The sequence below is a fragment of the Myotis myotis genome, unplaced genomic scaffold, assembly GCF_014108235.1.
Source record: "Myotis myotis isolate mMyoMyo1 unplaced genomic scaffold, mMyoMyo1.p scaffold_m19_p_8, whole genome shotgun sequence".
Lineage (NCBI taxonomy): Eukaryota > Metazoa > Chordata > Mammalia > Chiroptera > Vespertilionidae > Myotis > Myotis myotis.
Window position 1 is genome coordinate 30,091,789 of NW_023416390.1, and position 27,834 is coordinate 30,119,622.

Below are 27,834 nucleotides of genomic sequence, written 5' to 3' on the forward strand. Positions count from 1 at the left end.
GTGCTCCTGTCACACCTCATCGTCTTTCCCTGCATTGCTCCCTCCTTCTCATATTAACTTCTCATGTCCACCAACGCTGTGCCTGCTGCACAAGAGACCCACACTGAGCTTTCAAATGACAGATTCTGTCACCAGTCTTACCCTCAGGTCCAGACGTCTGGGCACATTCAGTCCTTGCCTTTTGGGTCCTTATCACCACCTTTGAGTTCCTGGTTGAGTCATCCTTCCCTTGAGTCACCTGATCCACCATTTGGAGCTTCTCTTGGATTCTGTGACCAGGTGAGGCTGTTCCTGGGCCAAATAGGGATTTGTGAGTAGTTTCCATTGGGATTCCCTCTGATTGACCTTCCTTCTTATGCCTCTAGCTCCCAAATGTTGAGATCTCTGTACCTGTGTGACTCACTTTTCTCCTGCTATTTCTCTGTAATTATATATTTTTTCTTGTGTGTGCCTTACTTCCCTTTCCCCCATCCCCAAATTCACCACCTGATCTCACTCTTTGTACAACCTATTGAAATCACCCAGAGAAATTTGGGAGAATCCCAGAGCAGTGGGGCTTATTTCCTGGCTCCTGTGTCTGAGTTACAGCTGCCACAGGAGGTGGCCACATTTGAGTAAAAATGGCCTGGTGGTTCGTTTCAGCAGAGGAGGGGCTTTCTGAAGTTATTTCCCCAGGGCCCCTGTGTGGTATGGGAGAGATGGGGGTGGGGGGAGGGGTGTCTGTGTGCAGGGCGAGTCTGCCTCTTTGTTGAAAGAGATCACAATTTTCATTGACTGTGGAATTTAGAACCTGATCCCCAGTAGAGCAAGAATATCTCTTTGAAAGCCAGGGGGACAGTATATGCCCTCTCCTGGAAGATGGACAGATAAACTTTTTTTTTTTTTTTTTTCTTTAACATTCAAGTGCCACTTATGGAAGAAGCAGGAGTGGCTAAAAGTTGGAGAAGAGGTACCCAGGGAATTCAGTCATGGCAGTTACTGAGTATTTACCCAAAAGACACTGGGGCCACCTAAAAAAGCCTAACAGTTTCCTTTAACATGTTTTTGCGACATGTTTTTCCCCTGTCACAAACAGAGGGTTTCAGAGAAGTGAGAACTGTTACCAAAAAGAAAGACTACCACCTTTTTTGCATGCCAGAGTATAGCATGTATATTTTTAGTAGGACTATCTGTGTTGTTTTTTTTTCTCAAAATTTGGTGTCTTTTTTCAGGTGATATTAGTATTTTTAATAAATATGATTAATTAACTGCAAAGTAAATAAAATAGGAACAAAGCCAAATCTGGAAGGGCCTGGCATCTTCTTAGCAGAGGGAAGTCTCAGTAGGGAAGTTACCCAAACAGAACAGCTTAACACAAGCCCTGGAAGCTCCCCATTTCTAACAAGGCCACTCTGACTGAGGAGTGTGTGCTGTTGCATAGTCACATAGATGTTCTTGCCCTCAGTCCCACAAACCTTTAGAGCACTATGAGAGTGGATTCCTCAGTATTGGGATGCTGGCCAGAGGGCATGCAAACCATCCATGCCTGCTCTAAACTAGGGATAACAAGAAAGGATTATGTGGGTTCTATTTCTGTGCTGTGAGATTTCCCTCCAATAACTCTTAGTTTATACCAAGATCACATACTGATAGTGGTACCTGTGACTGTGCATAGCATAATAATAAATCACAAACCATCTTTTGTCAGATCATCCTTCAAATTATGGGATATAGGAAATATGGTTTCTTTTATTTATTTTTTATTCAGGTAATAATTAATGTCACATTTGTGCCTGGAGATTACTATCTAGCTTAGAAGAGACATACTACTAAAGTAGTAATTACAATGGAGTATGTGGAATCCTCCCAAAGGGCCAGTGCTGAGTGCTATAGGAACATGCAATGCGACCACTTTATCTAATTAACATCAGAGAACACCTTGAAGTAGACATTGAAGCCAACAGCAGTGATGAACAGGAGATAGCCAAACATTTAAGGGAAGTAGTGTAGGGTCAGAATGTAGCATTCAAAGAGAGGAGCATGTACCAAGGATCAAAGAGGAGAGAAATGAAACAGGAGGAATCAGAGTGTCGGCTGGAGTTTTGAGTGGGAAAAGATGGAGTTGAAGAAGAAGAGAAGGGTTGGATTGGAGAGAGCATTGTAAATCACACTAGGAACTATGAGCATTATTCTAAAAGCAATAGGAGGTCATGGATAAGTTGTAAGCATGGGAATGAAACCATCAGATTTTAGTGTAGCAAAGAGGAGACAGAATCAATAGAACGATAATCAGGTAGTCAAGGATTGCTTACTTTTTGGCTTGGCAACTGGGTAACTAATTTCAAGTTAAATAAACTCCAAATTCCTCCCAATGGCCTGTGAGGGCCACATGATCTGGCCGCTCTCTACCCTCACCTTGTACCACCTTCTCCTTTCTTCATTATAACCCAGGTCAAAAGGGATGAGACCAGAACTTGGAGACACCTCTAAGTAAAAGACAAGGACACCTAGGGTTTCTATGGCTCTTGGAAAGACACATTTAAATTCCAAAAAATTAGGGTATGGACCCAGGATGCTGTCCTAGTCCTGTATATAAACAGCAAACCCATCATTCTACATTCCTTGTCTATGGAATGTAATCTGCCACTCACATAGAAAGATTCCATCAGCTCTTTTCTTGCTGCCTGTGGGTATGCACGTGGGGGATATACGCTGCAATGTTAGTCTGTCTGTTGAGCTGCTGATTATCAATAAAAAATTCTTTTCCCTGACCCAGGTGACTTGTGTTTCTGCAGTAGTCATATATCTAAAGAATATGACTATGTAAGTAGGGTAACATCTCATCCTGTCACAGTTCTTGGCAAAGCACATATTGGGCACAACTGCATAGATGGTTAGCACAGATCTTAAAATGGACAGGTAAAAAACTGAATTATAAAATCTCTCCCCAAATATATTGTATCCTTTCTCAGCAATGGCACCACCATTCACCCAGACATTCAAGCCAGAAATTGAAGAGCAAGCCTTGAGATCACTGTCTTTTTCATCCTCAGTTTCCAGTTTATCAAGTCATGTCAACTCAACCTCCAAACTGACTTTGAATTGGTCCTCCTCTCTCAGTCTTCACTGCTTGATCTGAATCTAGGTTACTATCAACTCTCATGACATCTGCTCTCCAAATGGTTTCCTTATTTCCATTCTTTTCTATTTCCAATTCATTCTTTACACAGCACCCAAATCAGTCTTGTCAAGTTTAAAATTGGATAGGGTCATTCACTGATTAGATCTGTCAATGGCTTCACATTACATTTAGAATACAATTCACCTTCCTACACCTTGACCTACAAGCATGAGCTGCCTCCAGCCTCCAGCCTCCAGCCTCCTCTTCTACTGTCATCTTACCTTTTGAAAGTCTTTTTTTCTGTTGTCTCTTTTTAGGAACTGACCACATACTTCTTTTTCTTTTCTTTCCTAAAAAGACAGAATACATATAATCTTTTATAGCTACACACATAGATCTCCCAATTGTCTATGTCAACAATTCTCAGCTTTTATGTTTGGTCTTCAAATGACAATAGCTAGGTAGTCACTGGTGACCTTAGGTGATGCTGCTTCATGGAGTAATGGCAGAGAAGAAATTCTAAAGTGGCAGAGGCAGGAGAGACATGAAGAAAAGGAGACAATGAATCCAGGTAATGCATTTCTAGAAGCTTTGTTGTGAACTGGAGGGAAGGGCTATGGAGGCAAGTGAAGTGAGATGGGGACCAAGAAAAATTTCCTTTATGAGCTGGGATAGCATGGGCATTGGTTAGGATGCAGATCCTTGTGAGAGGTTGATGGTGAATTCCACTGTCAGGAGAGGTAGAAGGATTGCCTTGGAGAGAAGGAGGGAACCAGAGAGGAGGAAATTCCCACCTGATAGGTTTCTATGAATTAGGAGGAAAATTAATGTCTTGAGAAAAAAAAGGAGGCATCAATAAGGGCAGAAGTTTGAAAAAAAGAGCTCAGAGTTTGAAAGGATCATACAGGAAGTGGGATTGTCTCAAGATGTGGAGGGATCATTTAGCTGAAATCGTGAAGACACAGTGGGTGTAGTCTGCTCTGCTGTGTGCCTCTTCCCAGCAGTGCCTGTTTTTAGATGCAGTATGCAGAAAGCAGTAATAGGCTCCTTCAAGACCTTCTGGAGAGTTCTAGGAAAAGACAAAGAGTCAAGGCAGGTTAAGTATCTCCCATAGGTTACTGAAATGGTGGCTCTTGGATTCCAAGCTGGTATGAAGGGGTGTGAGGAAAGGCAGATGATGGACTGAACAAGGGAAAGGCCAGTGGACTGGTCATCCCAATGAGGTTGAAGGACAGCTACAGAGGGAACACATTGTAGGAAGAAATCAGGGAAGGATATTTTAAAATTAATTTTTTAAGATTGTGCTGAGAAGGGGAAATCAGAGGTTGAATGATTATTGTAGAAGGAGCAAACTCAAGGATTTGGTGTCAAAAAAGGAACTATTTAATTATTGGGAAGTTTGGCCAGGTTTGAGTGGTGTAAGGGCCTGTGGATAGTCTTAGGGTGCAGGAGGCAAAGAATTAGTGGAGGAAAAATAATTGAAAATTATCAGATGAAGGATTGGAGAAATCAGAGTATTGAATGGGCCTGTTATTCATATACTAGAGGCCCGGTGCATGAAATTCATGCACTGGGGGGTGGGGAGGTGTCCCTCAGCCCAGCCAGCACACTCTCCAATCTGGGACCCCTCAGGTGATGTCCGACTGCCGGTTTAGGCCCTGTGGGATCGGGCCTAAACTAGCAGTCAGACATCCCTCTCACAATCCAGGACTGCTGGCTCCCAACCACTCGCCTGCCTGCCTGCCTGATTGCCCTAACCGCTTCTGCCTGCCAGCCAGATCACCCACTAACCACTCCCCTGCCAGCCCGATCACCCCCAACTGCCCCCTCCTGCTGGCCCAGTTGCCCCCACTGTCCTCCCTGCTGGCCTGGTCCCCCCAACTGCCCTCCCTCCCTTGCAGGCCCAGTTGCCCCCAACTGCCCTTCCCTGCTGGCCTGGTCGCCCCCAATTGCCCTCCCTTGCTAGCCTGGTCACCCCTAACTGCCTTTCCCTGCTGGCCACCTTGTGGTGGCCATCTTGTGACCACATGGGCGCGGCCACCTTGTGCAAGGCCATGATGGTCAATTTGCATATTATCTCTATTATATAGGATACATTGAAGGTGTCCAGGATGATGACAAGACTTGAAACAGAAAAACTCTAAGTCAGCTTTAAGTTCTGCTAGGGAGTGGAAGGGAAGTCAAGGGACGATACTGATGAAGTAGTGAATAATTCACTGAATGGTTAAGCCTCAGCAAAGGGGATGGGGGAGCAAGGGGCTGGCTGGAAACAGTGCGGAGCAAGGTGTGACATACAGCCTGCCTTGTACATTGAGGTGAGTGATAGCAGAGAGAATATGCAGCCATGTCTTAAAAGAGAAAGCAGCGTGCTCTTGGGAAACCACCTTTCAGTTAAAGGAGGTGCGGACTAAACCTCTACGAAGTTGTGGATATAGGAGAGCTTGGTGATTGCAGAACAGGCAATTTCAAGGGGTGCATATTATAATGGCTCTAACTGCCTTCCGCTTTTCCTATCATTTAATGAAGGCCTCAAAGGAAGAGGCAGTGAAAGGGAATTGGAGAAACAAATAGTACTGAGCGTCATGACTACAATCACAGAGAGAGTGCTCATGACAAGATCCAATCAGAAAAACAGGATGCAGCTTCGCATTCCCCCTCCTGATGCCTATAAGAGGAGGGCAATCCTTACCTTTCTTGATGAGAGGTGTGCTGGCTGCCTCCTGGGGCTCTACTGGCTCATTTGGTTCAGGAGAATCATTTCTTATCACTGATAAGGGAAACACAATTCATTTCAGAGGTCAGATGGGCTAAAGAGAAAGTGCTGAAGGAGCTCAATGTGAGAACAAGGGGATGGAGGACATGTGTGGCCCAGGGCGGAGGACATGTGTGGCCCAGGGCTGAGGACCTGCTAGTCTATAGGGTTTCCTGGCTCTGCCCGGAGTCAATCAAACTTGTGGTTATTGTGACTTGCGTAACTATCACAGAACCAGAGAGCAATTGCTCGCAGAGGAGGGCTCAGTTTGGCCCATTGGTTGGATTCCCCTTACTCAATGGAAGATGATTGATTACAGGGACTCTCAGTAGCCCTCACTCAGGGAATGAGGCTGACAGCAGTGGAAGCGGTGACCTTGAATTCTGTCAGCCACAGTGAAAGTGAATGTCTGCCATATAAAAAATATATGTTATTGCTTAGACGTCTATGAATGGGTATTTTTAACCTGCTCTACCGGATTATTTCACCTTAAGAAATAATGAAGGAGGCTAAGTGCCTTATATATATCAGCTGAAGAAAGCAGGAGCCAGGAGGTACTTGCTAGCGCTCATTAACAGCAAATAAATACAACTGCTCTTAGCTTCTGCTGCACTAAGAAAGATAGAAGGGCTCAAAGCCATCACAGACAGAGGCCCATCTCAAGAAAGCTGTCACCTTTTTGTTTTCACAAGGCTATGACATCCATCTCAAATTCTGGCCTATTTAGGAACAGGTAACTGGGGCAGGTGGCAAGCAGTCGCTAGACCCTTTAAACAATTTGTTGCATTTAAAACTATTTAAATAATATTAATTTTTAAAAATCCAGAAATTTTGAAGGTTGACAGTGATTGTTTCCCACAGTTAGGGTGGGGACTGGGAAGGAGGGCCATCCATGTCTGGGGTACTGATTCAGTGTTGGGGCCACACAGTGGTTTTCCTTGCTTTGCATTTTGATGGAGCAGATTTGAGCCTTGCCTTAAAGTGGCCTCAGAGGGTGGCTGAGTCAAGCAGTCCTGCCCTGGCTCAATGCTTCGTGCTTTCCCCGGTGTTCCCGCCACAACCCCTCTGAAAGAGGAATGTTCTCCCTTTGAAGACCCCTTAGTGGTGTTTGAATTTAGGTCCAGTGGGTATTAAGAGGGCTCCCATCCCTTGTCATTGGTGTCCCCTTCCCAGTCCACCTTGCCTTCCCCAGGAACTCTATCTCCCTCTAGGACAGTGATGGTGAACCTATGACACGTGTATCAGAGGTGACACACAAACTCATTTTTTTTTTGGTTGATTTTTCTTTGTTAAATGGCATTTAAATATATAAAATAAATATCAAAAATATAAATCCTTGTTTTACTATGGTTGCAAATATAAAAAAAATTCTATATGTGACACGGCCCCAGAGTTAAGTTAGGGTTTTTCAAAATGCTGACACGCCGAGCTCAAAAGGTTCGCCGTCACTGCTCTAGGAGCTCAGGTCTCCTGTCTGCCCAAACCTCCAAGGGCTGGGTGAGCAGCCAGGAGCTGCACCGTGATGGTGGTGAGGAGCAGCGAGGAGAGCCCTGTCTCTAGAAGATTCAAATGGCTTCTCCTCTTTGCAGACATAAAAACTAAGGCAGACTTAAGTTGCTTAAATCAAAATTACCTGGCTCGGGGGCTGAGGGAGCCTGGGGCATCTCTTGAGTATCTTCTTTATCTTTTACTTGAGGGGTCGGGTGATCACTGGACACTGAGCAGAAGAAGAAAAGGAATTTCAGATGCCAGAACCAGCAAGCAGGGATCAGAGATGGAGGAAAAAGAACAATCTATTCTATCAGGAGAAAACGATGAGGCCCGGACTGAACACCAAGGCCTAGTGAGGGTGAGGCAGAGTGGGAGAGTGAGCTATCATTTGCTTTCAATGGCTACTTACTAATTTAATTATGGTACTTATTTTTTTTCTTTGAAAAATCTAGAATATGGAATCTTACATTGTTATTCACTCTATGATGATGTTAACCTTAATCATATATTAAATATATATATATGTATTAGAGGTGTAGAGGAAACATTATTTGGACCAAAGAGGACCCCTAATTCTCAAAATTTATGACAGCTACTATTTCTGGCAGCACCTAAAATATACCATGGTGTATTTGTCAAACTCCAACTCCTTTATAATGATGCTTTGCGGTTGATAAGTGACACAGTCTCAGAAACTAAATCAGGTCCAGCAGACCTTTCAACATGTTATCCTCTTTTCTAATAATTTTAATACCACTACTCTTAGAATTCAAACCACATGAAAATGAATACAGTTGAAACTGAAAGGCCTGTAATCAATCAGAGGGTGGGCAATCAGGTGAGGGTGGTGGATGTGAGTCTTGCCCAAGTTACTTTTCAATCAGAACAGTGTGTTTGAGTGTTGGTTGGACAGGGCTGTTGGACATGAAAGTGGTCCTGTGCCAAGTCGCTGCATTGGTTCCCCTCTGTCTTTTTCTTTGTCATACACAGTTCTTTCTCTCAGGGTTCCTACCACCAGCCTCCTGGTTGGCAGGTGCGTATCCTCCCTTCACAGTTCCCTTGAGCTAAACTAAGCCAGCCTTAAGTACATTACCTTGCACAGTAGCAGGGGGAGTGCTGGGCACCTGTTGTGAGTCTTCTTCATCATTTATGTGGGATGTCAAGTTGGCTGTTGAAGAGAGGAAGGAAAATCATTACAGGTTAGATGGTCAGGGTGTGGGGGAGGAGCGTGAAAGGTAAAAATGCCGGGGGTAGATGGAGAACCAAGGTCCAAGGGCAGAGGGTTGGGCTGTTCCAGGGATGGAAGCAGGGCTCTGGGCTCCACACCCAGGCCCTTCACAGTGTACATAATCCATCTTAGAAAAGGCTGTATACGGGAGGTGGGTGTATGGAAGGGGCAGATTAACACAAAGGTGGGACCTTAGGGTTGTAGACATGGCCACAGGCACCCAGGCTGGCGATGTCCAGGTGTTGGACTGAATCTGTATCTCACCTGGAGTAGTCCTTCCTTCCTGGATGACTCTTGGGAGAGTCTTGGCAGGGCCAGCAGAGTGGGGTGGCTTGTCCAGGATCTTATTGCTGTGCTGTGGGATTGCACTGGGCTGATTGAATCTCGGCACAGGGGTCGGGCATCTCAGTGGGGGTCGCTGGGGTGCAGGCAGTGGCGGCAGGTTCTGATGGGGGCTTCTACCTCTTGAGTTGGTTGGGACTTCAAAGACGGTCACTGTGGCTCCTCTCCATCCTCCACAGGAAGCGAAAACTGGAATTGTAAAGGAGCACACATCAGCACCCTAGAGACTCAGAATTATGTGGGAAAGGGATTTCTTTACACACATGACTTCCAACAGGTTGGGGGGCATAGAGGTATTCATTCTCCCCCCAGGATCAGAGAATTGATTTATCGTCATTGCCATCCATTTGTGGCTGCTTTTTAATTTATGAATTTGAGCAGGGCTATACTAACTGTATCTAGCCTCGATCTCACAACAAAGTAGTTTCACACACGAAGTTGAGTTTCACTTTGTCCCCAGGGACTTAAATTTTTTAGATTTTCCTTAATTTTGCCTTCAGAATTTAGACAATTATGAACAATGCTTTAATTGAATAGATCCCCCTGTTTTAATAAATAAGCATATCATGCTTTCCTGTAGCAAATAAGATAAAATATGAATTTCTTTTCATAGTGTTTCTTGTTTCTGCAGACTCAGCTTCTGTGCCTCCTCACCTTGTACCCTGTGATCTGGCCACACTCAACTTCCTTCCCATCCCTAGTACCCCAGGCTCATGACTTTTCCCAGGCTGTTCCCTGGCATGGACAGTGGTGGTTTTCTCTTATGATTCTTTTCCATCATTTATTTCAGAAGTAAGGTTGTTTCAATCAGTGAACAGAAAAAGGCAAGTAAGGTAGGATTTTGGAGAGGGACCCAGAAAAAAAATCACAGAGTAATAGATCAGGAAGGAAGTTTGAGCTCAGCTAGGTCAGGGGGGCAAGCCTGACTGTCAGACTTGCTTGGCATGGCCTTTGAGAACAACATTTCTCCCAGAAATGACCCAATGCTGCCAGGAGCATGGGCCACATGCTTGCCTAAAGGGTGACTTTTCTCTTTTGAGGCCCCTTGAGCCCAAGGATTCATTTCTCCCTTTGGGAAGGAGCCTTTGGATGGAAAAGTGTTGGAGAGCTCTCAGCAATAGTGCTCTGCTGGTCTCTCCCCTGTTCAGATAAGTGAACCTTGTGTTTCTCCTCAAACCTGAAACCATTTTACCATCTGCTCCTTTTTCTTCTTTTTTTTTTCCAATCTCTATTACCATTCTTTTTTCTACTCCTTTATTTATTCAGTTCTTTCTCCCTCTAAGTGTCTTCACGCTCCATGTCTTTCTCATATCCTCTTTCTGCCTCTGTGTCCACAATTCCCCTCCCTTTCTTCTCTTCTCCAGTGTCACACTCTGCCTCCCTGCTATCTGCTTTAGTGGAGTGATTAACATTCCAGGCCCTGGTATTAGGAGATCCAGGTAGGACTTCTGGCTCTGCTCTTAACAGACAAATAACTTTGGGTAAGTTACTTTTACTTAGAGCTTTAATTTCCTTATATGTTATACTAGAGGACCGATGCACAAAGATTCGTGCAAGAATAGGATTTTCTTCCCCTGGCTGCCAGCATCTCCTGCACTCCGGCCCGGAGCCTCCTTCCACCTCTTGCCTTGTCACATCAATTCGCATATTCCCTCCTTATTGGTTGTGGGTGCCTCCATCTTTGTCTCAGAGTTATGGTCAATTTGCATATTCCAGCTTTATTAGATAGGATGGGGATAATTGTGACTTCACAGGATTATTTTAAATATATGAAATAATCATATGAAGTGCCTGGGATATGGCCTGGCACATACTAAGCACTCAAAAAGAAAACAATACCACCAACAAAGGATATAATTATTATTATCTCTCTTTACCCATTACTTTTCCTCTCTTGCTCTCCTTGTGCTTCCGTCAGAAAGGGTCTCTGGAACTTTGCATTTCCTCATTTTATGCATTCCTTAGAGACTGTCCAGTATGCTAATTGGTACAATTTTCCCAAATTCTTAGAACAGGTCAGACAGAAACATATGTGCCCTCTAGAAAGTCATCTTAGAGAACCAGGGCTAGAGGCTACTCTTGCTGCCATATCTGTGAGAGAGCATGGCCCACACCTTCCCAAAGAAAAAGTGTGCAATTAAAGTGCCTCTTTTACATGGGCCCACATGCCTGTCTGGGGCTGGAAAACAACCCAAACTTTCAGCATAACAACCCCCCTCATGCTTCTATAGCCCCAGAGGTATTTAAGAAGCATCATACCATTTCTGAAGCTCCTCTGAATTGCCACCAGGTTGGGGTATTCACGTAGATTGATCTGACTAAACAACATTTCCAGAAATGACAGATTAAATGGCTCCTCCATTTTGGTGAGAATGTTGTATACCACTTTGGATACAGGGACCATATTTCTACAGGCTTCCATAGACTCCTTAAGAAACAGAATGAAGGATTATTATACACAATTATAAAGATAGAGTTTTGTTATATATTTGTGGTTTTCTAAGTTGTAATAGAGCTATTTTGCTCTTTTAAGAAGGAATTTAATGCAAAATGTATAGTCAAACTCTCTAATGTAGAAAAATCACAGTTTTACCTGTTTACTTGGGAACTTCATATATACTTTGATAGTCATAGAAATAAATAATTTAGCCTTCTTTAAAATAAGTCTGTTTTGTAAACCTTATTTTAGGTTTATTTGAGGGAATAGAGAAATCTTAAGAAAGGAAAGTGGAGTCAAAGACTGTTATGGTATAATTCCATTCTCTAAGGCTCTGGGCAGGACGCTTAAGCAATTGACCCAGTGGTCAGTGACTAGTTGTTATTCTGTTGATTTTTGTTAGCCTGTGTTCTCTTTTTGCCTCTTGGACTTGAGATGGCCCAAATAGGTTCTAGCCATAGGGAAATGACCCAGAGAATTCTTCTTGATTAGAGGATGGCTAAGAAGACAAATATGGCAAGAGAGAATTGATTGTAAAATGTTTATGGAGCACCTACTAGTCTAGTCCTTGTGTACAAAGCAATGGAGAAGATTAACATGGTGCTCTCTTATTGGGGGAGGGGCACTGTCAGGCAAAGAAGATAGGCATCCTATATAATAAAAGGCTAATATTCAAATTGTTCCCTTGACTGGGAGTTTGCCTAGGAGTTCGACCAGGGGACAGGGCAGGCTGGCCAAACACCTGCAGCCCCTCCCCTGGCCAGCCCCACCCCCAATCGCCCCCCCCCCACCCTGATAGGGGCAGACTTGCCAGAAACCACCTGTGCACAAATTTGTGTACTGGGCCTCTAGTTAAATAATAAACACAAATTAAATAAATATCCAATTATTGTTGAGAGAAATTTTATTAAGAGAAATCATAGGAAGAATAATGAGGGGGGTCTTAATTAGAAGTAGGTCAAGGAGACATCTCTGAGAAATGACAGCTGGGCTATGATCTAGAGAAGGCTTAGAGCCAACCAGGCCAATACTGGGGGAGAGGGTTCTATCACTGCTAACACTTCCCTAGCTCAGGAATTGCTTTCAACACCCCAAATTATATGAAAAGAATGACATTTTTATACACATAGACATATCCCATTGCCTGCCTTTTTTTCACATTAGAATGGACCATGGGTGCCATGCTCTTAGGAATTAAAATGGTGCCATTAGTAGGATAAATGGTGTCCCCTCCCTCCAAAGATATGTCCACTTGAAACCTGTGACTGTGATCTTGTTTTTTTAAAAAAGGTATTTTCTGATATAATTAAGGATCATTTTGGATTAGGAGGGCCCTAAGTCACAATGACAAGTGTTCTTAGAAGAGAGAGAGAGGAAGGGAGAAGACACACAAACAAATAAAGTGATGTAGAGATGAAAGCAGTGATTAGATGTTTTTATAAGTCAAGAATACCAAACATTGCTGATACCACCAGAAGAAAGTCAGGGAACAGACTCCCTCAGAAACTCTAGAAAAAAATCAACCTTGGCAACACCTTGATTTTCGATTTCTGGCCTCCAGAATTGTGGGAGAATACATTAAAAAAATTTTTTTGATTTAGTGATTTTATTTGGAGAGAGAGAGAGAGAGAGAGAGAGAGAGAGAGAGAGAGAGAGAGAAACATTGACGTGATGTTGAACTTATTTATGTATTCACTGGTTGATTCTTGTATGTTCCCTGACTAGGGATTGAACCCCCAACCTTGGTGTATCAGGACAAGGCTCCAACTAACTGAGTTACTCAGCCAGAGCCATTATTTCTTTTAAGTCACCTGGTTTGAGATCACCCTATGATATCCTTTTTTTCTGCCAATGAACATTTGAGTTCAGGCCTTCTAAACTCTAGAAATCCAGTGTGTGTGTGTGTGTGTGTGTGTGTGTGTGTGTGTGTGTGTGAGGGGGTGGGGGGTGTTGGTTTGGGACTTCAACAATTGGGCTCTTGGTGAGAACTGGGCTGTTAGGTGAATGTGGTCAACATGACTCACCATGTACATTTTCTCAGAGATGAAGGATTTGTCTCGGAGGCCTTCCAAGAAGGGAAATGGCTTGCATATGGCATAGGAGATCTCCAGCTTCTGGAAGATGAAGTGCTGGCGAAGAGTTTCTTTTAAGTCTTGGGTGATGTTGAACATCCTATGGAAGGGGCAGAAGAAAAAAAAAAGGGAAGCAAAGACATTGTGGAGCTTGGGAAGCTGCCCTCTGTGTTTAGTGAGCATTCTGGCCCCAAAGGCATCCCTGAGCAGTCTGCAAAGCAACATCTGCCTCAAAGATTCTGGTTATAGGACAACGCCCAGCAACAATGGAGGCTAAAAGTGACCAGTGACATGACTCTGAAATCCCAAAGGAGCTGCTGGTTAAACATCGGGCAGGTATTGAAAATAGTTAATATTAATTGAGAGCTTCCAGTGTGCCAGATTTTAAGGATTTCCCATGAAGTGACTTATTTGACCTTCACAAAACCTTTGATTACTATGATCGCAGCCATTTTTATTGTCAAGGACACTGAGACATAGAGGGGTTTAATAACTCACCCTAAGTTGTGCAACCTGGACGTGGTACAGGTGAATAAATCCTGACTTTCCGGTTCCTGGCTCCCCTAGTCATAAGCACTATAGTCTGTGGCTACATTGAGCTGAGTTAAGATTTCCTAGACTGCAGCTTAAGGCACACACAAGCCATGCTTATCTAAAAGGGATGGCCCCAAACAGGCAAAAAGATGGAAACAGGATAAATGTTAGATTAGAAACTTTAATAAATCGCCTACAATCTTCAACACACAAATAGGCAAAACATAAATAAAAACACAAAGAATATAAAAGACATAATTAGTAAAGGTGACTTGACTGATTTATGTATCAATTTCATATCTTAGACATGTGCCTTTTCCCATGCCCATGCCACATTTATAAAATTCACCATTTGTAGATCATGAGAAAATAGTAAGTTTAATTGGCAGGAAATTGACAGATGACATTTCCTGACAAATGTCAAGAAGAGGGAGGCATTGACAAAATATTTATTCATCTAGAGATATTTAAAAAACAAAATGAACAGAGATCCCATTTTTCCAACTCCATTTTATGTCCAAGAGAAAATGGAATTGTATTTCTCAGGATTTAATCCCAGTGGCAGATTGAGTACCTCGTCTCTCTCTTTCCTTATTCTCAAATCCTTTAAGTTGACAGAAAAAAAGATATTATAAAAAAGAAAATCCAGAACAGTACTAGAAAACAAGAAAAAATGCCAGGGGTGGGCCTCTATAATTGTGAAGAAATCCTGGAAGATAGAGAAGAAAAGGGAAAGAAATCTCCCATCCACGACATGCATGAGGGAAGGATACTGTAAAGAGCACAGAGCTAGAGAAAGTCAGAATGAACACATGACACGCTTAGAAGAGGAAGGGGCTCTGGAGTTACATTTAGGACGACTAATTATACAACAGCTTTCAGAACAGAACACTCCCTTGGTTCCTCACTCTTAAAAAAAGTGCTTTCTGTGATTGTTCAATTACAGTTGACATTCATTATTATATTAGTTTTCAGGGTTCAGTATAGTGATTAGATATTTATATAATTAATGAAGTGACCCCCCTCATTCCTTGTCTGTTATGATTTCTAGGGATGAAGCACAGAGAGGTTAAGTATCCTGCCCAAGGTATTCGGTGGCAAAGGAGAGCTCATCTGACCAAAGCCCCATTTCCCGCCGGCACCTGATGCCACATCTCATCTATGAGTGTTCAGATTTTTATTATGTGAAGAAGTCTTAAAAATGAGCAAATAAAAGACAAACATCCACGTAGAAAAAAAGCAAAAGACATAAACAGGCAATTATATAATTGTGCAACAAATATAATAAAAAACAGGGCAACTCACTAGTAGCCAGAACAGTGCAAATAAAGAGAACTTAATAACAAGTTTGCCTCTCAAACGGACCACGATAGAAAATAATAGCACCAATCACAGACTCTCCTGGTGGAAGCTGAAGGCTAACTTAGTAATCATGGCCAAATGTCCTAAATATGTGCTCCCTTGAGTCCCGATTCCACTTCTAGGAATTTATTTCAGGTAAATAATTATGGATATGTTTAAAGAAAAACTATAAGAAGTTTACAATACACCACGGAGGAAATGAAATGTACCCTCCTTATTTCCTCCTTTCTCCCCCCCTTCCCAACTACCCCGAGTCACTGGCACAGTGGGTAATTAATGAGTTGCAGGATCACAGAGCGTGGATGAGCACGGTGGCGAGCAAATCTTGTCTCACCCACAACAACAGGCCAGAATTTAGGGAAGAAAGAGTTGAGCTGTGTGTGTGCCGCCCTTCTGTCTGTCCCCCTGTTCAGTCGTCTCCTATTAAATCCCACACACTCCCTATCTCCCTGGAAAACACAGTTTTACAGAGAGTGAGCGCGCAGTTTCCGCAGTGGAGTTTCACCCTGCAGCTGCTGCCAGGAAATGAAACTTAAAAGCCCAGTCACCAAAAACGAACAAAGCAGCTAAGTGAAAAACCCACCTGGGTGCTGAGTTTTCCACCTGCGCCTTCCCGTCTGTGGTGCAGGGGCCAGCCAGAGGTCGCTCCTAGAAGACTGGAAGACAAGCAGGGAGATGCCAGCGGGTGAGGCAGGAAGTCTGTGCTTGGCACAGGCAGCAGGGAGGGCCTGGCTTCCCAGGAAAGAAAAGTGAAAGTATCGTGAGCCCTTGTGCAGGAAGCTGAAGGCTGAACTTGCAGCTTCACTCCACCCCCAGAAACTGGTGAGATTACGAGGGTACCTGGGGCTGCTGCTGGTGGTGGTGGGGTGTTCCCCATCCAGTCCAGTCTGGGAGGGGGAGCAGAGGGGAGGAGGTGTAGGGGTCCAACCCCAGGGTCCTGGGGATCTGAGAAGCCATGGGGGGGCGGTCTGCTTCCCTACCCACCTCTATTTCCCATGACTTGTCTTTCTCTACTTTTTGGGTAATGAAAATGTTCTACAACTGGATTGTGGTGATGGTGATAGTCACACAATTGAGTACATTTACTGGAAACCATCAAAGTTTAAAAAACAAACAAGAAATTAAAGGGGAAGTGAGGCAGCTCAGAAATGCTTATAGCACACTATCTAACGCTGAGCATTGGGGCTGTCCCCAGCCCCGTGTCCTAACATTGGCCCTACCTCCTCCAGTCCCAGGCTCCCTGCTCTGCTAGGCCAGCCGTCCGTTTTCTTTCTCAAGCCACCTCAGCAAGGGGAAGGGACAAATGCCAAGCACACTTAGTCCCCATACAAAGTTACTGCCTCACCTCAGAACGACTTTGATTCCTTTGAATTAGGCTCCCCTGCCTTCTTTCCTTTGGGTAAACAAGTGGCCCCCTGTCTTCCTCCTAGATCTGGCCATGCTCCTCCTCCCCGGAACTGAGGAACTGAGAACGCCCTCAGAGGTTGGGGGGAGGGACGGACGCGGCAGACAGGACAGACACTGATCGGCCTTTTCACTTTTCTTTTACCCTTTAGGTGCCGCGCCTGAAGGATCCTTCAATGGACTGCTGTTCTCCCTAGAGTTGTGGGAAGACAGTCAGGGAAAGCCTAAGGGAGGGCGATCCTAGGCCAGCGCCATGGCACAGTGGGGCCAGCAGATGGCAGGTGGAGACTGTGATTTCAACTGCAGGTCAGTCCTGGTGTCTTCTCCTGTCCTTCATTTCTGGTAAGGTGGGCATCTACTCTTGTTACTCTGTCTACCCAGCCTCATTCTACAGGTATGCAAGAGAAGGAGATAACAAATAAATACATAATGAGCACATTTGGTTTTTAAAATTAAAGTGGGAAAATTTAAGGCCACATAACTCACATATTTCCTTTTCTCGAATCCTGAACCCTCTCATTTTCCCCATGCCTCCTCTATCCCCACCCAAAGACAGCTCTGTCCAAAAAAGGTCTTTTTAGAAAAATTAACATCCCGGTCAAATGCCTGAGTGTTGTCAAACTTTTTCCAGTTTCCAGGTAGTTGGAAACCAGTTTTATTTGGAGCCCGAGAGTCGATCTAGTGCCTCTGAACATTGATAAGAGGAACTGAAAATAGGTGGTGCCCAACAGGGACTAATATAATCACGCGGGGAGCATGTGTTGCTTCTTTTTTTTTTTTAATTCTAGGATGTAATACCCATCTGGTTAGAGAAGGAAGCAAATATTCTTTTAAAATGCACGATTAAAAATAATTTGAAAAATGCAAGATAAATACATCAATATGTTCTTGTTGGTAAAAATTAAATGTATAATTTATGGAAACTCATGCAGTGTGGTGGGTCCTGAACACCGAGCACAATCTCTTCAGGCAGCAGAAAGCATGTCCTGATCACCACTCCTCCACCTGCTCCCATGACATTTGAAGATGAGTGAGTAGAGCTAGTAGTCCAGTCAACCTTTGGCGTTCAGGCAGGAAAAGAAAGGCACTGAGAAGTGAGGTCATGGGTAATGCTGGCCTCATAAAATCATTTAGGAGGTGTTGCCCTTACTTCCATTTTCTGGAAGAGATTGTAGTTGAAATGGTTTGGTGGAATTCACTAGTGATACCAAGTGGACCTGGTGCTTTCTTTTGGAGAGGGGCTATTAATTATTGATCCAATTCCTTTAACAGATATAGGCCTATTCAGAAGATCTATTTTTCCTGTTGAGTTTTGGTAGTGTGTGTCTTTTAAGGAATTTGTCCATTTCATTTTTTACCAAATTTGTAGACATAGTTGTCCATGTTATTTCTGAATTATCCTTTTAACATCCATGGGATGAATAGTGATTTATTTGTTTCTGTTATTAATAATTTGCCTTCTCTGTTTTTCTTTGTTAGCCTGGCTAGAAGTTTGTCAATTTTATTGAATTTTTTTCTAAAAAATTATCTTTTGGTTTTATTGATTTTCTTTAATGTTTTCCTGTTTTCAATTTGATTGAGTTCTATTGAAACTTTTATGATTCCATTTCTACTGCTTGCATTAAGCTTATATTTTACTTCCCCCCCTTTAGTTTCCTTAGGTGGTACATTTTAAGTTGTCCCAGAGGCTCCTTACACTGTCCTTATTTTTTTGGAATTTTTTTTTTCTTTTTGTTGTTCTGATTGGGTGTTTTTTGCTTCCTTATATTCCAAATCACTGTTTTAATTATTCACTTCATCTACTCTACTGTTGATTTCCTGTAACTTATTCTTCATTTCAGTTAATATATCTGTCATTTGTGATTGATTCTTTCTTATGGTTTGCATGTCCTTTTTTATGCTGTTGAAGTTCTTTCTAAGTTCATATACACTTTCCCTAAGATCATTGAGCATCCTTCTAACCAGTGTTTTGAACTCTGCATCTAGTATATTGCTTGCCTCCATTTTGTTTAGTACTTTTTCTGGAGTTTTGTTCTGTCCTTTCATTTTGGACGTGTTTCTTTGTGTCCTTATTTTAGCAGTCCTGTGTTGTTTCCATGTATTAGGTAGAGCTGCTACGTCTCCTGAGCTTGGTAGAGTGGCCTAATTTAGTAGGTGTCCTGTAGGGCCCAGGGACACAACCTCCTGGTTCACCCGAGCTGGGCCTCCAGGTGAACACAGCCCATTGTGGGCTGTGTACATTGTCCTGTTGTAGTTGAACCTTTATTGCTGTTGGTACGTCCATGAGAGAGATTTACCCCCAGGCTGATCGGTTTCAAGGACTGGCTACAACCATTTTGGATGATCAGCTGTGCAGGGCTCTGGTGCTTGCTGAATCCATCCCTTGAGTGTGTCAATAGTGGGTGGTAGTTCAATGTGGTTTGAAGCTGCTTACTGGATGTACTGGCTCTGGGGCTACCTGGCATAGCTACATAGAGGTCTGCAGATGGTTGCTAGTTGTGCTGGTCTTGGAGGTGCCCAGGAGAGACCAAGCTATGAACCAAAGCTGGCTGCCACTGGTGCTGGGCCTAGGGCTGTGGTCGGCAAACTGCGGCTTGCGAGCCACATGTGGCTCTTTGGCCCCTTGAGTGTGGCTCTTCCACAAAATACCACATGCGGGTGCGATTGAAACTTTGTAACCCATGCGCAGAAGTTGGTTTTTGGCCTGGGCAAGTCTATTTTGAAGAAGTACTATTGATATTTGACTCTGTTGACTAATGAGTTTGCCGACCACTGGCCTAGGCTACTTAACAAGAGGTACTGGGCACATGGAAGCCAGGTGCTGCTTGTTTGGGAAATTTTAAGAAAGTCTGAAGCATGAGCCAAGACAGGCCATTGGTATGGAAAAGCTCCTGGAAACAGCTTTGGTAGGCTCAGAAGTTGGGTAGGGCAGGATCTCAGGGAATCACCAGGATGGGGGGAATGATGACTGACAGCTCTGTGGGGTAGGTCTCAGAAAAAGTACCCACCTAATTATTATCTGCCACATGTGGATGGGACCAGCCCATTCTGCATTTCTGCCCTTCCTACTAGTTTCAATATGGCTTCTTCTTTAATTCCCTAGTTTAGGACTTCCATTTAGTTAGATTTCAGGTGGTTCTGAATGATGATTGTTCTGTATAGTTTAGTTGTAATTTTGATGTGGTTGTAAAAGGATGCTAGTACTGCGTACCAATGCCACCATCTTGACTGGAAGTCAATGCTACTTTTTAAATTGTATATACATTAAGGATTGCCATGAAATTCACCCCTTTATCCTATATAATAAAAGCCTAATATGCTAAGTGTCTGGTTGACTGGTTGGCTATTCAACCAATAAAAGTGTAATATGCCAATGATATGCTAAAGCCGCTCAACTGCTCACTCTGATGTGCACTTATCACTAGGGGGCAGACGCTTCAACCGGTAGGTTAGCTTGCTGCTGGGGTCTGGCTGATTGGGACTGAGGGAGATGGGCCAGACACGCCCTGGAGCCCTCCTGTAGTCCCTCCCCGGCTGGCCAACCTCCCGTGTGTCTCCCTGGCCCCGATCATGCACTGGTGGGGTCCCTCAGTCTGGCCTGGGCCTCTTGCAATCTGGGATCCCTCAGGGGATGTTGGAGAGCCAGTTTTGTCCATATCCCAAAGGCCAGGTTGAGGGACCCCACTAATGCTCGAATTCTTGCACCATGCCTCTAGTCCTAATATATAAAAAGCCAGGGAACGTCATGACTGAAACAACTGGACAGACAATCGAACAGCAGCCGCATGGGCGACCAGGCCGGCAGGGGGTTAGTGAGGGACGACCAAATGACTGAACAGCAGGCCACGTGGGGCGACCAGGCTGGCAGGGGGGAGGCAATTGGGTGTGACCAGGCCTGCAAGGGGGGAAGTTGGGGGCGAGCAGGCTGGCAGGCAGAGGTGGTTAGGGTTGATCAGGCTGGCAGGAGGGGGGCAGTTAGGGGTTATCAGGCAGGCAGGCAGGCAGGTGAGCAATTAGGAGCCAGCGGTCCTGGATTGTGAGAGGGATGTCCGACTGCCAGTTTAGGCCGTCGGACATCCCCAAGGGGTCCCAGATTTGAGAGGGTGCAGGCTGGGCTGAGAGGGACCCCCCCCCCCCACCCCTTGCACAAATTTTGTGCACCGGGCCTCTAGACATTATATAATGCCCTTCCTATCTCTGACAATTATACTTGTTCTGAAGTCTGCTTAGTCTGAAATTAATATAGCGCCTTTGATTAATGTTGGCATGGTATATCTTTTTTCATCCCTTCACTTTTAACCTATCTGTGTTTCTGTATTTAAAGTGACTTGCTTATTAACAGCATATAGTTGGATGTTGTCTTTTTTCTCTGTCAAAGTTTATGTTTTAATCACTATATTTAGACCATTCACATTTAAAGTGATTATTTATGTTGTTGAATTAATACCTATAATTTTATAACTGTTTCCTATTCATTGTATTTGTTTCTATTTGTTTTTCCCTTTTTTAGTTTTTGTTTTAATTGAGCATTTTATGATTCCACTTTCTCATCTTTCAGTATATCAATTATACTTCATTTAAAACATTTTTATTGCTTTCCCTAGAGTTTGCAATAAATATTTACAAGTAGCGATATCCATTTTAAGTACAGTGTACTGCTTCATGGTTAGTGCATGTCTCTTATAATAGGATGTAACAAATCTGTCCCTCCTGTCCTTTATAACACTACTACCAGTCATTTCACTTATTCATATGTTGTAATCACATAGTTAGATCAGTTTATAATAGGAAAAAAATTATTGTACCTACATTAATTTCTAAGTCTTTCTTTCTTTATGTAGATCTGAGTTTCTGATCCATATAATTTTTCTTCTGTCTATAGAACTTTTTAAAAAAATTTCTTTTTGGGTATTTCTTCAAGAAAGGAATTACCTCAGTGCTTGTTTGAGAAAATATTTATTTCTCTATTACTTTGAAGGTTAATTTCAAAGGATAAAAATTTTTAGATTGGTGTTGTTGTTTTTTTCATCACTTCAACTATTTCTTTTCACTTTCTTGCATGGCTTCTGATGAGAAATCTGATGTAAGTTTTATCCTTGTTCTTCCATAGATAAGATTTTTTTCTCCTCATCCTTTTGGATTCTTTTAATAATTTTCTTTGTCTTTGCCTTCTGCAGTTTGAATATGAAAAGATTTGGTATAGATTATTTGGCATTTATCCAGTTTGGTATTTACTGAGGTTCCTGACTCTGTGGTTTGTTGTCTATCATTAATTTTGAAAAAATTTGGCAATTACTACTTGAACCATTTCTTCTGATTTCTCTTTTATCCCCTAGTATCCAATTTACACACCTATTATACTTTTTGAGATTATTTCATCATTCTTAGATAGTGTGTTTTGTCCCCCCCGCCTTTATATTTTTTCTCTTTGTCTTTTATTTTGAGAAGTTTCCATTGGCATATCTTTAACTCATTGATTCATTCCTTGGTCATGTCCAATCTGCTGATGAGCCCATCAAAGGCATTCTTTTTTTCTGTTGTAGTATTTTTGATTCCTAGCATTTTCTTTTTTATTATATCTTTGAGTTTCCATCTCTGCTTACTTCACCCTCTGCTCTTGCATGTTGTTTGCTTTTTCCATTAAAGCTCTTAACATTTTAATAAGCCATAGATATTTTAAATTCTTGTTCGATAATTTGAAAACCTTTCATCTCTGAGTCTGGTTTTGATGATTTCTTTGTCTTTTCAGACTTTTGCATGCCTTATAATTTTTTTGAAAGCAAGATGTGATGTATCAGGTAATAGGAACTAAGGCAAATAAGTGACTAATTTGAGGTTTTATGTTACATTTGGCTAGCAAATGGGTCGTGGTTAATATTTGTTCCAACTGTCAGAGGCAGAGGCTTCAAAGTCTTCCAGTGTTCTTGTTGTTGTCTCTCCTACTTTTAAAAATTTTTATTCTCTGGGAACTCTTTCTTAAATCTGGCCTTGCAGCCTTTTCAGCTGTAATCCAGTTATTTACTGGAACCCTATTGGTGTAGCAGTAAGGTGCTGGGAGGGAAAGCATTCTATAATGTTATGATTAAATCTCAGTCTTTTAGTGGAACTGTGTCCCTGGACTGTACATTTTAGAATGATTTTATAACTGTATCCCTTTACCATGCATCATTTGGATGATACTGAAAGGCTAGGAAGGTCTTAATTTTGGAAACTGCCCTTCCCCTAGGTCAGATAAGCCTGGGTAAAGTGTTTTCCCTGGAGAGTAGGCCTTTGTTATGGAGAATGCTCTGGTTGTTTCAAAGGTTTTGTTTTTTCATCCTCATGCCAGAAACTCAGGGGATTTTTCTTAGCACTTCGCCAAGAATAACTGGTGAGGTTCCTGGGGGTAAAACTGACAAAAGGTTCTCACTGTCATATAAGTCAATAGTCAGTCTCCAGCAATTCATCAAATTTACCATTTAAGAGTTTCTTTGGTTTATGGATCTATTTACTTCTGGTTCAGGCAGCTGATGTTATATGTGATTCTCCAAATTTGCATTCAATACAGATTTGGGGGTGGCAGTTTGCCCTGTGACCTCGATTTTCTGCTAGGTACATGACGAGTCATTGATTTTTAGTTTGTTGACTTTTTCTTTCCATGAGGATGACAGCGATGACTTCCAAAGTATTTGCATGTCAGGGCTGAAACCAAAAGGCTAGTGTACTTTTAAAATCTCCATGTTTAGTTTTTTTTCTTTTAAAAAATATTCTTTTTGTTTTAAAATTAGATCTTGTTGTAATATGATCTTATAGCCAGAACATGTAACTGTTCATTTTCTTCGTATTATTTATTTCGCTTAATTCAAGGCCAAATAATTGATATAAATATATTTTTCTAATTTGTAAAACATATCGTGTGTGTGTGTGTGTCTGTGTGTGTGTGTGTGTAAATACTTTAGGAGTTAAGGATAGAATGTAAAGTGGTTTTTAATCACCATGAAAAATTTGTCCATTCGTGGTCTTAAATTTTACTTTGAAAATATAAATATTGTTAATTTTGCTTTCAATCTTGTTTGCATTTGTCTAATGTGACTTGCCCATCTTTTTCAGTTTAAAATTTTTAATGTCACTTTGTTTTTGTTGCATCTTTTCTAGTTAGATTCTATTTTGGCCATTGTACTTTAAGATGGTAATTTAATCTATTTTAAATGACATATATCTCCCTGCTTATAAATGTTTTGCACTTTTTATATCTTATGCTTCTTTGTTTTTTTCTGATTAAAAACAACAGAGTATATTTCCTTCACTATTTCTGTTGTTGTTGTTAATCCTCACCTGAGGATATTTTTCCATTGATTTTTAGAGAAAGTGGAAGGGAGGGGAGAGACAGAGAGAGACACATTGATTAGTTGCCTCCCCCCACGCACCCCAAGCACTCCGACTGTGGCTAAGGATTGAGCCTGCAGCTGAGATACCTATCCCTGACCAGAATCAAACATTGATCCTTCAGTCTGCAGGCTGACGCTCTAGCCACTGAGACAAATCAGCTAGGGCTTCTTTACTTTTATTTTTTGTAAGACTTATAGTCTCATTTTTGGTGCTATTTGTTACCCTTAAGTTTTCTAATTAATTCTCAGATATATATTTCTCTAATTGATAGCATCAAATGTGAACCATAGCATTTGAGTTTACTATGGTTTGAAATAAGTCATTTAACTGAATTTTTTAATTGCCCCATTCAATTAAAATTTTTAAATATAATCTGATGTTTTACATTAAAATTATTATGATTTTACTATTATATTCTCTCTTTCTAGAACAGTGCTTCTCAAATTCTTTGGATTCAAGATCCCTGTGTATACTTCCATATCACTGAGAGCCCTAAGGAGCTAGCTTTTGTTCATGTGGGTTATAACCATTGATATTTATCACATAGAAATTAAAACTCTGAACACTTAAACATATTTATTTATTCATTAAAAATAGTAATGAACTCATTATCTGCTAACATAAATAACATATTTTATGAAAATGGCACATTTTATGAAAGTATGTTTTTCAAAATAAAATAAATTTTATTTAAAAGATAGCAATGTTTTACACTTTTACAAGTCTCTTTAGTAGCTAGTTCAGTGGAAGACAGATTTTACTGTCTGTTTCTGAATTCAATCTGTTGTGTTATCATAGGCCATGTATTCTCTGGAAAATTCCACTTGACATTTGTCAGAGTGTGAGAGACAAGAAGGGTAAATATATATTTGTATTATTGTGAAAACAGTTTTGTTTTTAATCCTCATCCAAGGGTATTTTCCATTGATTTTTTATAGAGAGTGGAAGAGAGAGGGAAAGACAGAGAGAAATATTGATATGAGAGAAACACATCGATTGGTTGCCTTCTGCACGAGCCTGGACCAGGGTCAGGGAGGAGCCTGCAACCAAGGTACATGCCCTTGACCAGAATTGAACCCAGGACCCTTCCGTTCACAGGTGGATGCTCTATCCACTGAACCATACCTGATAGGGCTGAAAACAGTTTTTACTTTGATGACACGTGAAAAGGTCTTGCACAGTCCCAGGATATTGTCAATGTAAGAATGTGCAAGGCTATACAGCACCTTATTAGAGTTTATTTGACCCAAATTGAGGACGTGCCCAGAAGCAAGCTCTTAACTAATTAATAATATTCTCAGAGAATGGCAGTTTTGCAGCCTTCATTTATTTTTGTACATTTGAAATCAAAGGAGGAAGGAAGAGTGCATGATGTCCATTGTTGATAGATTAAGGAGACAGAGAAAGCAAGATGGGAAATCCATATGACTGAGTAAAATGTAAAATGGAGAGATATACTTCTTTTACATTGGTGGATGTAAGATAGTTAACATTTAACATTTACAGTGAATGAGGGTGGTATACAGGCAACAAGACCATTTGCTCTCTTGAGTAGTTATACCTCTAAGCATACTTTTATATGTACTTTTTAAGGTAGATATACCTCTTAAGGATCTGAAAAGAGTATTATTCTGGTATTTCAAAGTATGTTAACCTTTGAACACAGAAACAATAGACAGGGCTTGCTTAAGGCAAAGATAAACTTTTTAGTAAAGAAATTATATGTCTTGGGCATGACTATTCACCATGATTTGCCCAGTAGGAATTTATGTTCAGATCATCCTATGAGGTGGCTTTCCATAGAACCCCCCTCCCCCCTTTTTGGTTGTTCACAGTTTTAAAATTTTTATAACCTTTTTTGTTTTATATTTGTATTAGTCACCATTTTCTGAGAGAGAGAGAGAGAGAGAGAGAGAGAGAGAGAGAGAGAGATTTGAAATATGTATTACAAGGAGTTGGCTCACACGATATGGAGGCTGGCAAATCCAAAATATTCAGTGTGGGTCAGTAAGCTGGAGACCCCAAGAGCTGATAGTGCATTTCCATCTGAAAGCAGTTGTGCTGGAGGATTTCTTCTTACCCAGGGAGGCTGGTCTTTTGGTTCTATTCATGCTTTCAGCTGATTGGATGAGGCCAACCCACATTAGGGAGGACAAACTGCTTATACAAAGTTTACCAACTTAAATGTTAGTCTTGTCCCCAAATATTCTCCTAGTTGACTTGTAAAATCAACCATTACTGCCGCAACCTGTTGCAGCAAGGGTTCAGGAATCTGGAGAAGGGGCTGCGACAAAAATGAAGAGACTAGACAAGAAATATAAATTTGGAAGACATTGGGGGAAGCCAGTGGAGAAGCTTCTAGTGGAGAAGCTCACTGGATCTCTGGACCCACAGCTTTTTATTTACTGGAATACACATTTGCCCTTTAGCAAAGCAAACACACATCAATGGTAAGGTTTGCTAAACAATAAAGAATTATCAGGTTAGGGGAATTACCTTCAGCTGTTCAGCCAGCCACAGGTAATAATATGCAGATTTTCAGTCCTGCTGAATATCAAAGTCCCAAGGTCCATCAGCCTTCTGAAGGACTTCTTGCATAATTATGACCTGCTGGTCTTAGCCTCCAGCACATTACAATATCATATTAATTTCTGTAAAAAGTTTAACTTTTAAAAAATTCCTTGTCTTCTGTAGAGGGTTCAGGTGAAAGTCTTTTTGTAGTAGTTTTGATTGGCACAGGGTGAACTCTTTCACTTTTCTATATACAAGTCTCTCTTAAGCTCAGTGTTTTCTTCTATTGCAGCTTTGATTATTCTCTAAATAAGTAAATTCCATTTATTCTGGTCTCTTCACAAGAACACTATTTTACATGTGTTGGCTCTCCATTAACTATCTTTCAAGTCTAAAATCTTCTAGCCCACCACAAGCCTCCTAGAAACCCAATATCTAGGGAGGTAAGATATCAACCAAAGGACTTGTATGCATGCATATAAGCATAACCAATGGACATAGATTAGGGGGATGAGGGCATGTGCTGGGGGGTTGGGGAGGGGTGGGAGTGGCCAGGGAGAGGTCAATGGTGGAAAAAGGAGACATATGTAATACTTTCAACAATAAATAATTTAAATTTAAAAATAAAAAAGAAACCCAATGTCTGTTTTTACATCGTGTCTTTGTTTCTCAGGGACCAGAGCCCAGAGGACCAGAATCCAAAAGAGCAGGTTTTCTATGAGTTCATTTTTAGGCTCTTCAAGGAAAATAAGGTGGAGATTGCAACTGCAATAACGAAGCCATTTCCTTTTCTTATGGGCCTCCGAGACCATGGCTTTATCCCTGAACGGATGTATAATGTAAGTGAAGGGGCTTTCCTCCTGATAAACAGCCCCTCACTGTATTACAAAATTTGGGATGTGATGGACAGGCTAAGGGGCTCCCTGTGAGTGTGGACCTTCATCATCTTATACTTTAGGAGATGACAGGAGAAGCAGCACCACAGAAAGCATTCCTTCTTCTGTAGTAAGTGTTGGTGGAGGGGCATGGGATGGAGATTTGGCAGGATTGGAATGGGATGCTCCATAGGTACAGAAAATCTTAGTTTTATTGAAGACAAGCCTTCTCTCTGTGAATTTTCTTTGCCCTTTGGCCAGGTCCAGAGCAGGGAAGAGTGGTTGTCTGGTTTCCTGGAAACTTCAGGCCAATGGAGGGCAGTGGGTATTGTCTAGACACCAAAATAGCCACTCATTA

The 27,834-nt window shown here is 41.9% G+C and overlaps 2 protein-coding genes across 25 annotated transcripts in view; one reads left to right on the forward strand and one right to left on the reverse strand.

The window, feature by feature from the left end:
• Positions 1-16,773, reverse strand: part of SP110 (SP110 nuclear body protein) — a 33,489-nt gene extending 16,716 nt beyond the window's left edge. For 4 of the 11 annotated variants that reach the window (XR_004969333.1, XM_036319494.1, XM_036319487.1 and 1 more), the window contains exons 1-8: positions 13,375-13,538; positions 11,173-11,341; positions 8,836-9,102; positions 8,437-8,511; positions 7,486-7,569; positions 5,790-5,867; positions 3,382-3,450; positions 142-291 (exon numbers count right to left, since the gene is read on the reverse strand). Coding sequence is in view for 10 of the 11 variants with exons in the window: in XM_036319494.1 (XP_036175387.1) it covers positions 142-291; positions 3,382-3,450; positions 5,790-5,867; positions 7,486-7,569; positions 8,437-8,511; positions 8,836-9,102; positions 11,173-11,341; positions 13,375-13,521 (1,039 nt within the window). In the remaining variant the exon portion in view is untranslated. Of the gene's footprint in view, positions 1-141; positions 292-3,381; positions 3,451-5,789; positions 5,868-7,485; positions 7,570-8,436; positions 8,512-8,835; positions 9,103-11,172; positions 11,342-13,374; positions 13,540-15,901; positions 16,041-16,663 lie in introns of those variants that run through there. The other 7 variants (XM_036319492.1, XM_036319495.1, XM_036319491.1 and 4 more) reach the window with 6 other exon arrangements.
• Positions 15,994-27,834, forward strand: part of SP140 (SP140 nuclear body protein) — a 77,208-nt gene continuing 65,367 nt past the window's right edge. For 4 of the 14 annotated variants that reach the window (XM_036319470.1, XM_036319472.1, XM_036319468.1 and 1 more), the window contains exons 1-3: positions 15,996-16,140; positions 16,875-17,064; positions 27,275-27,440. In XM_036319470.1, coding sequence (XP_036175363.1) covers positions 16,976-17,064; positions 27,275-27,440 — 255 coding nt within the window. In that variant the 5' untranslated portion in view covers positions 15,996-16,140; positions 16,875-16,975. Of the gene's footprint in view, positions 16,141-16,866; positions 17,070-24,518; positions 24,606-27,274; positions 27,441-27,834 lie in introns of those variants that run through there. The other 10 variants (XM_036319475.1, XM_036319478.1, XM_036319467.1 and 7 more) reach the window with 8 other exon arrangements.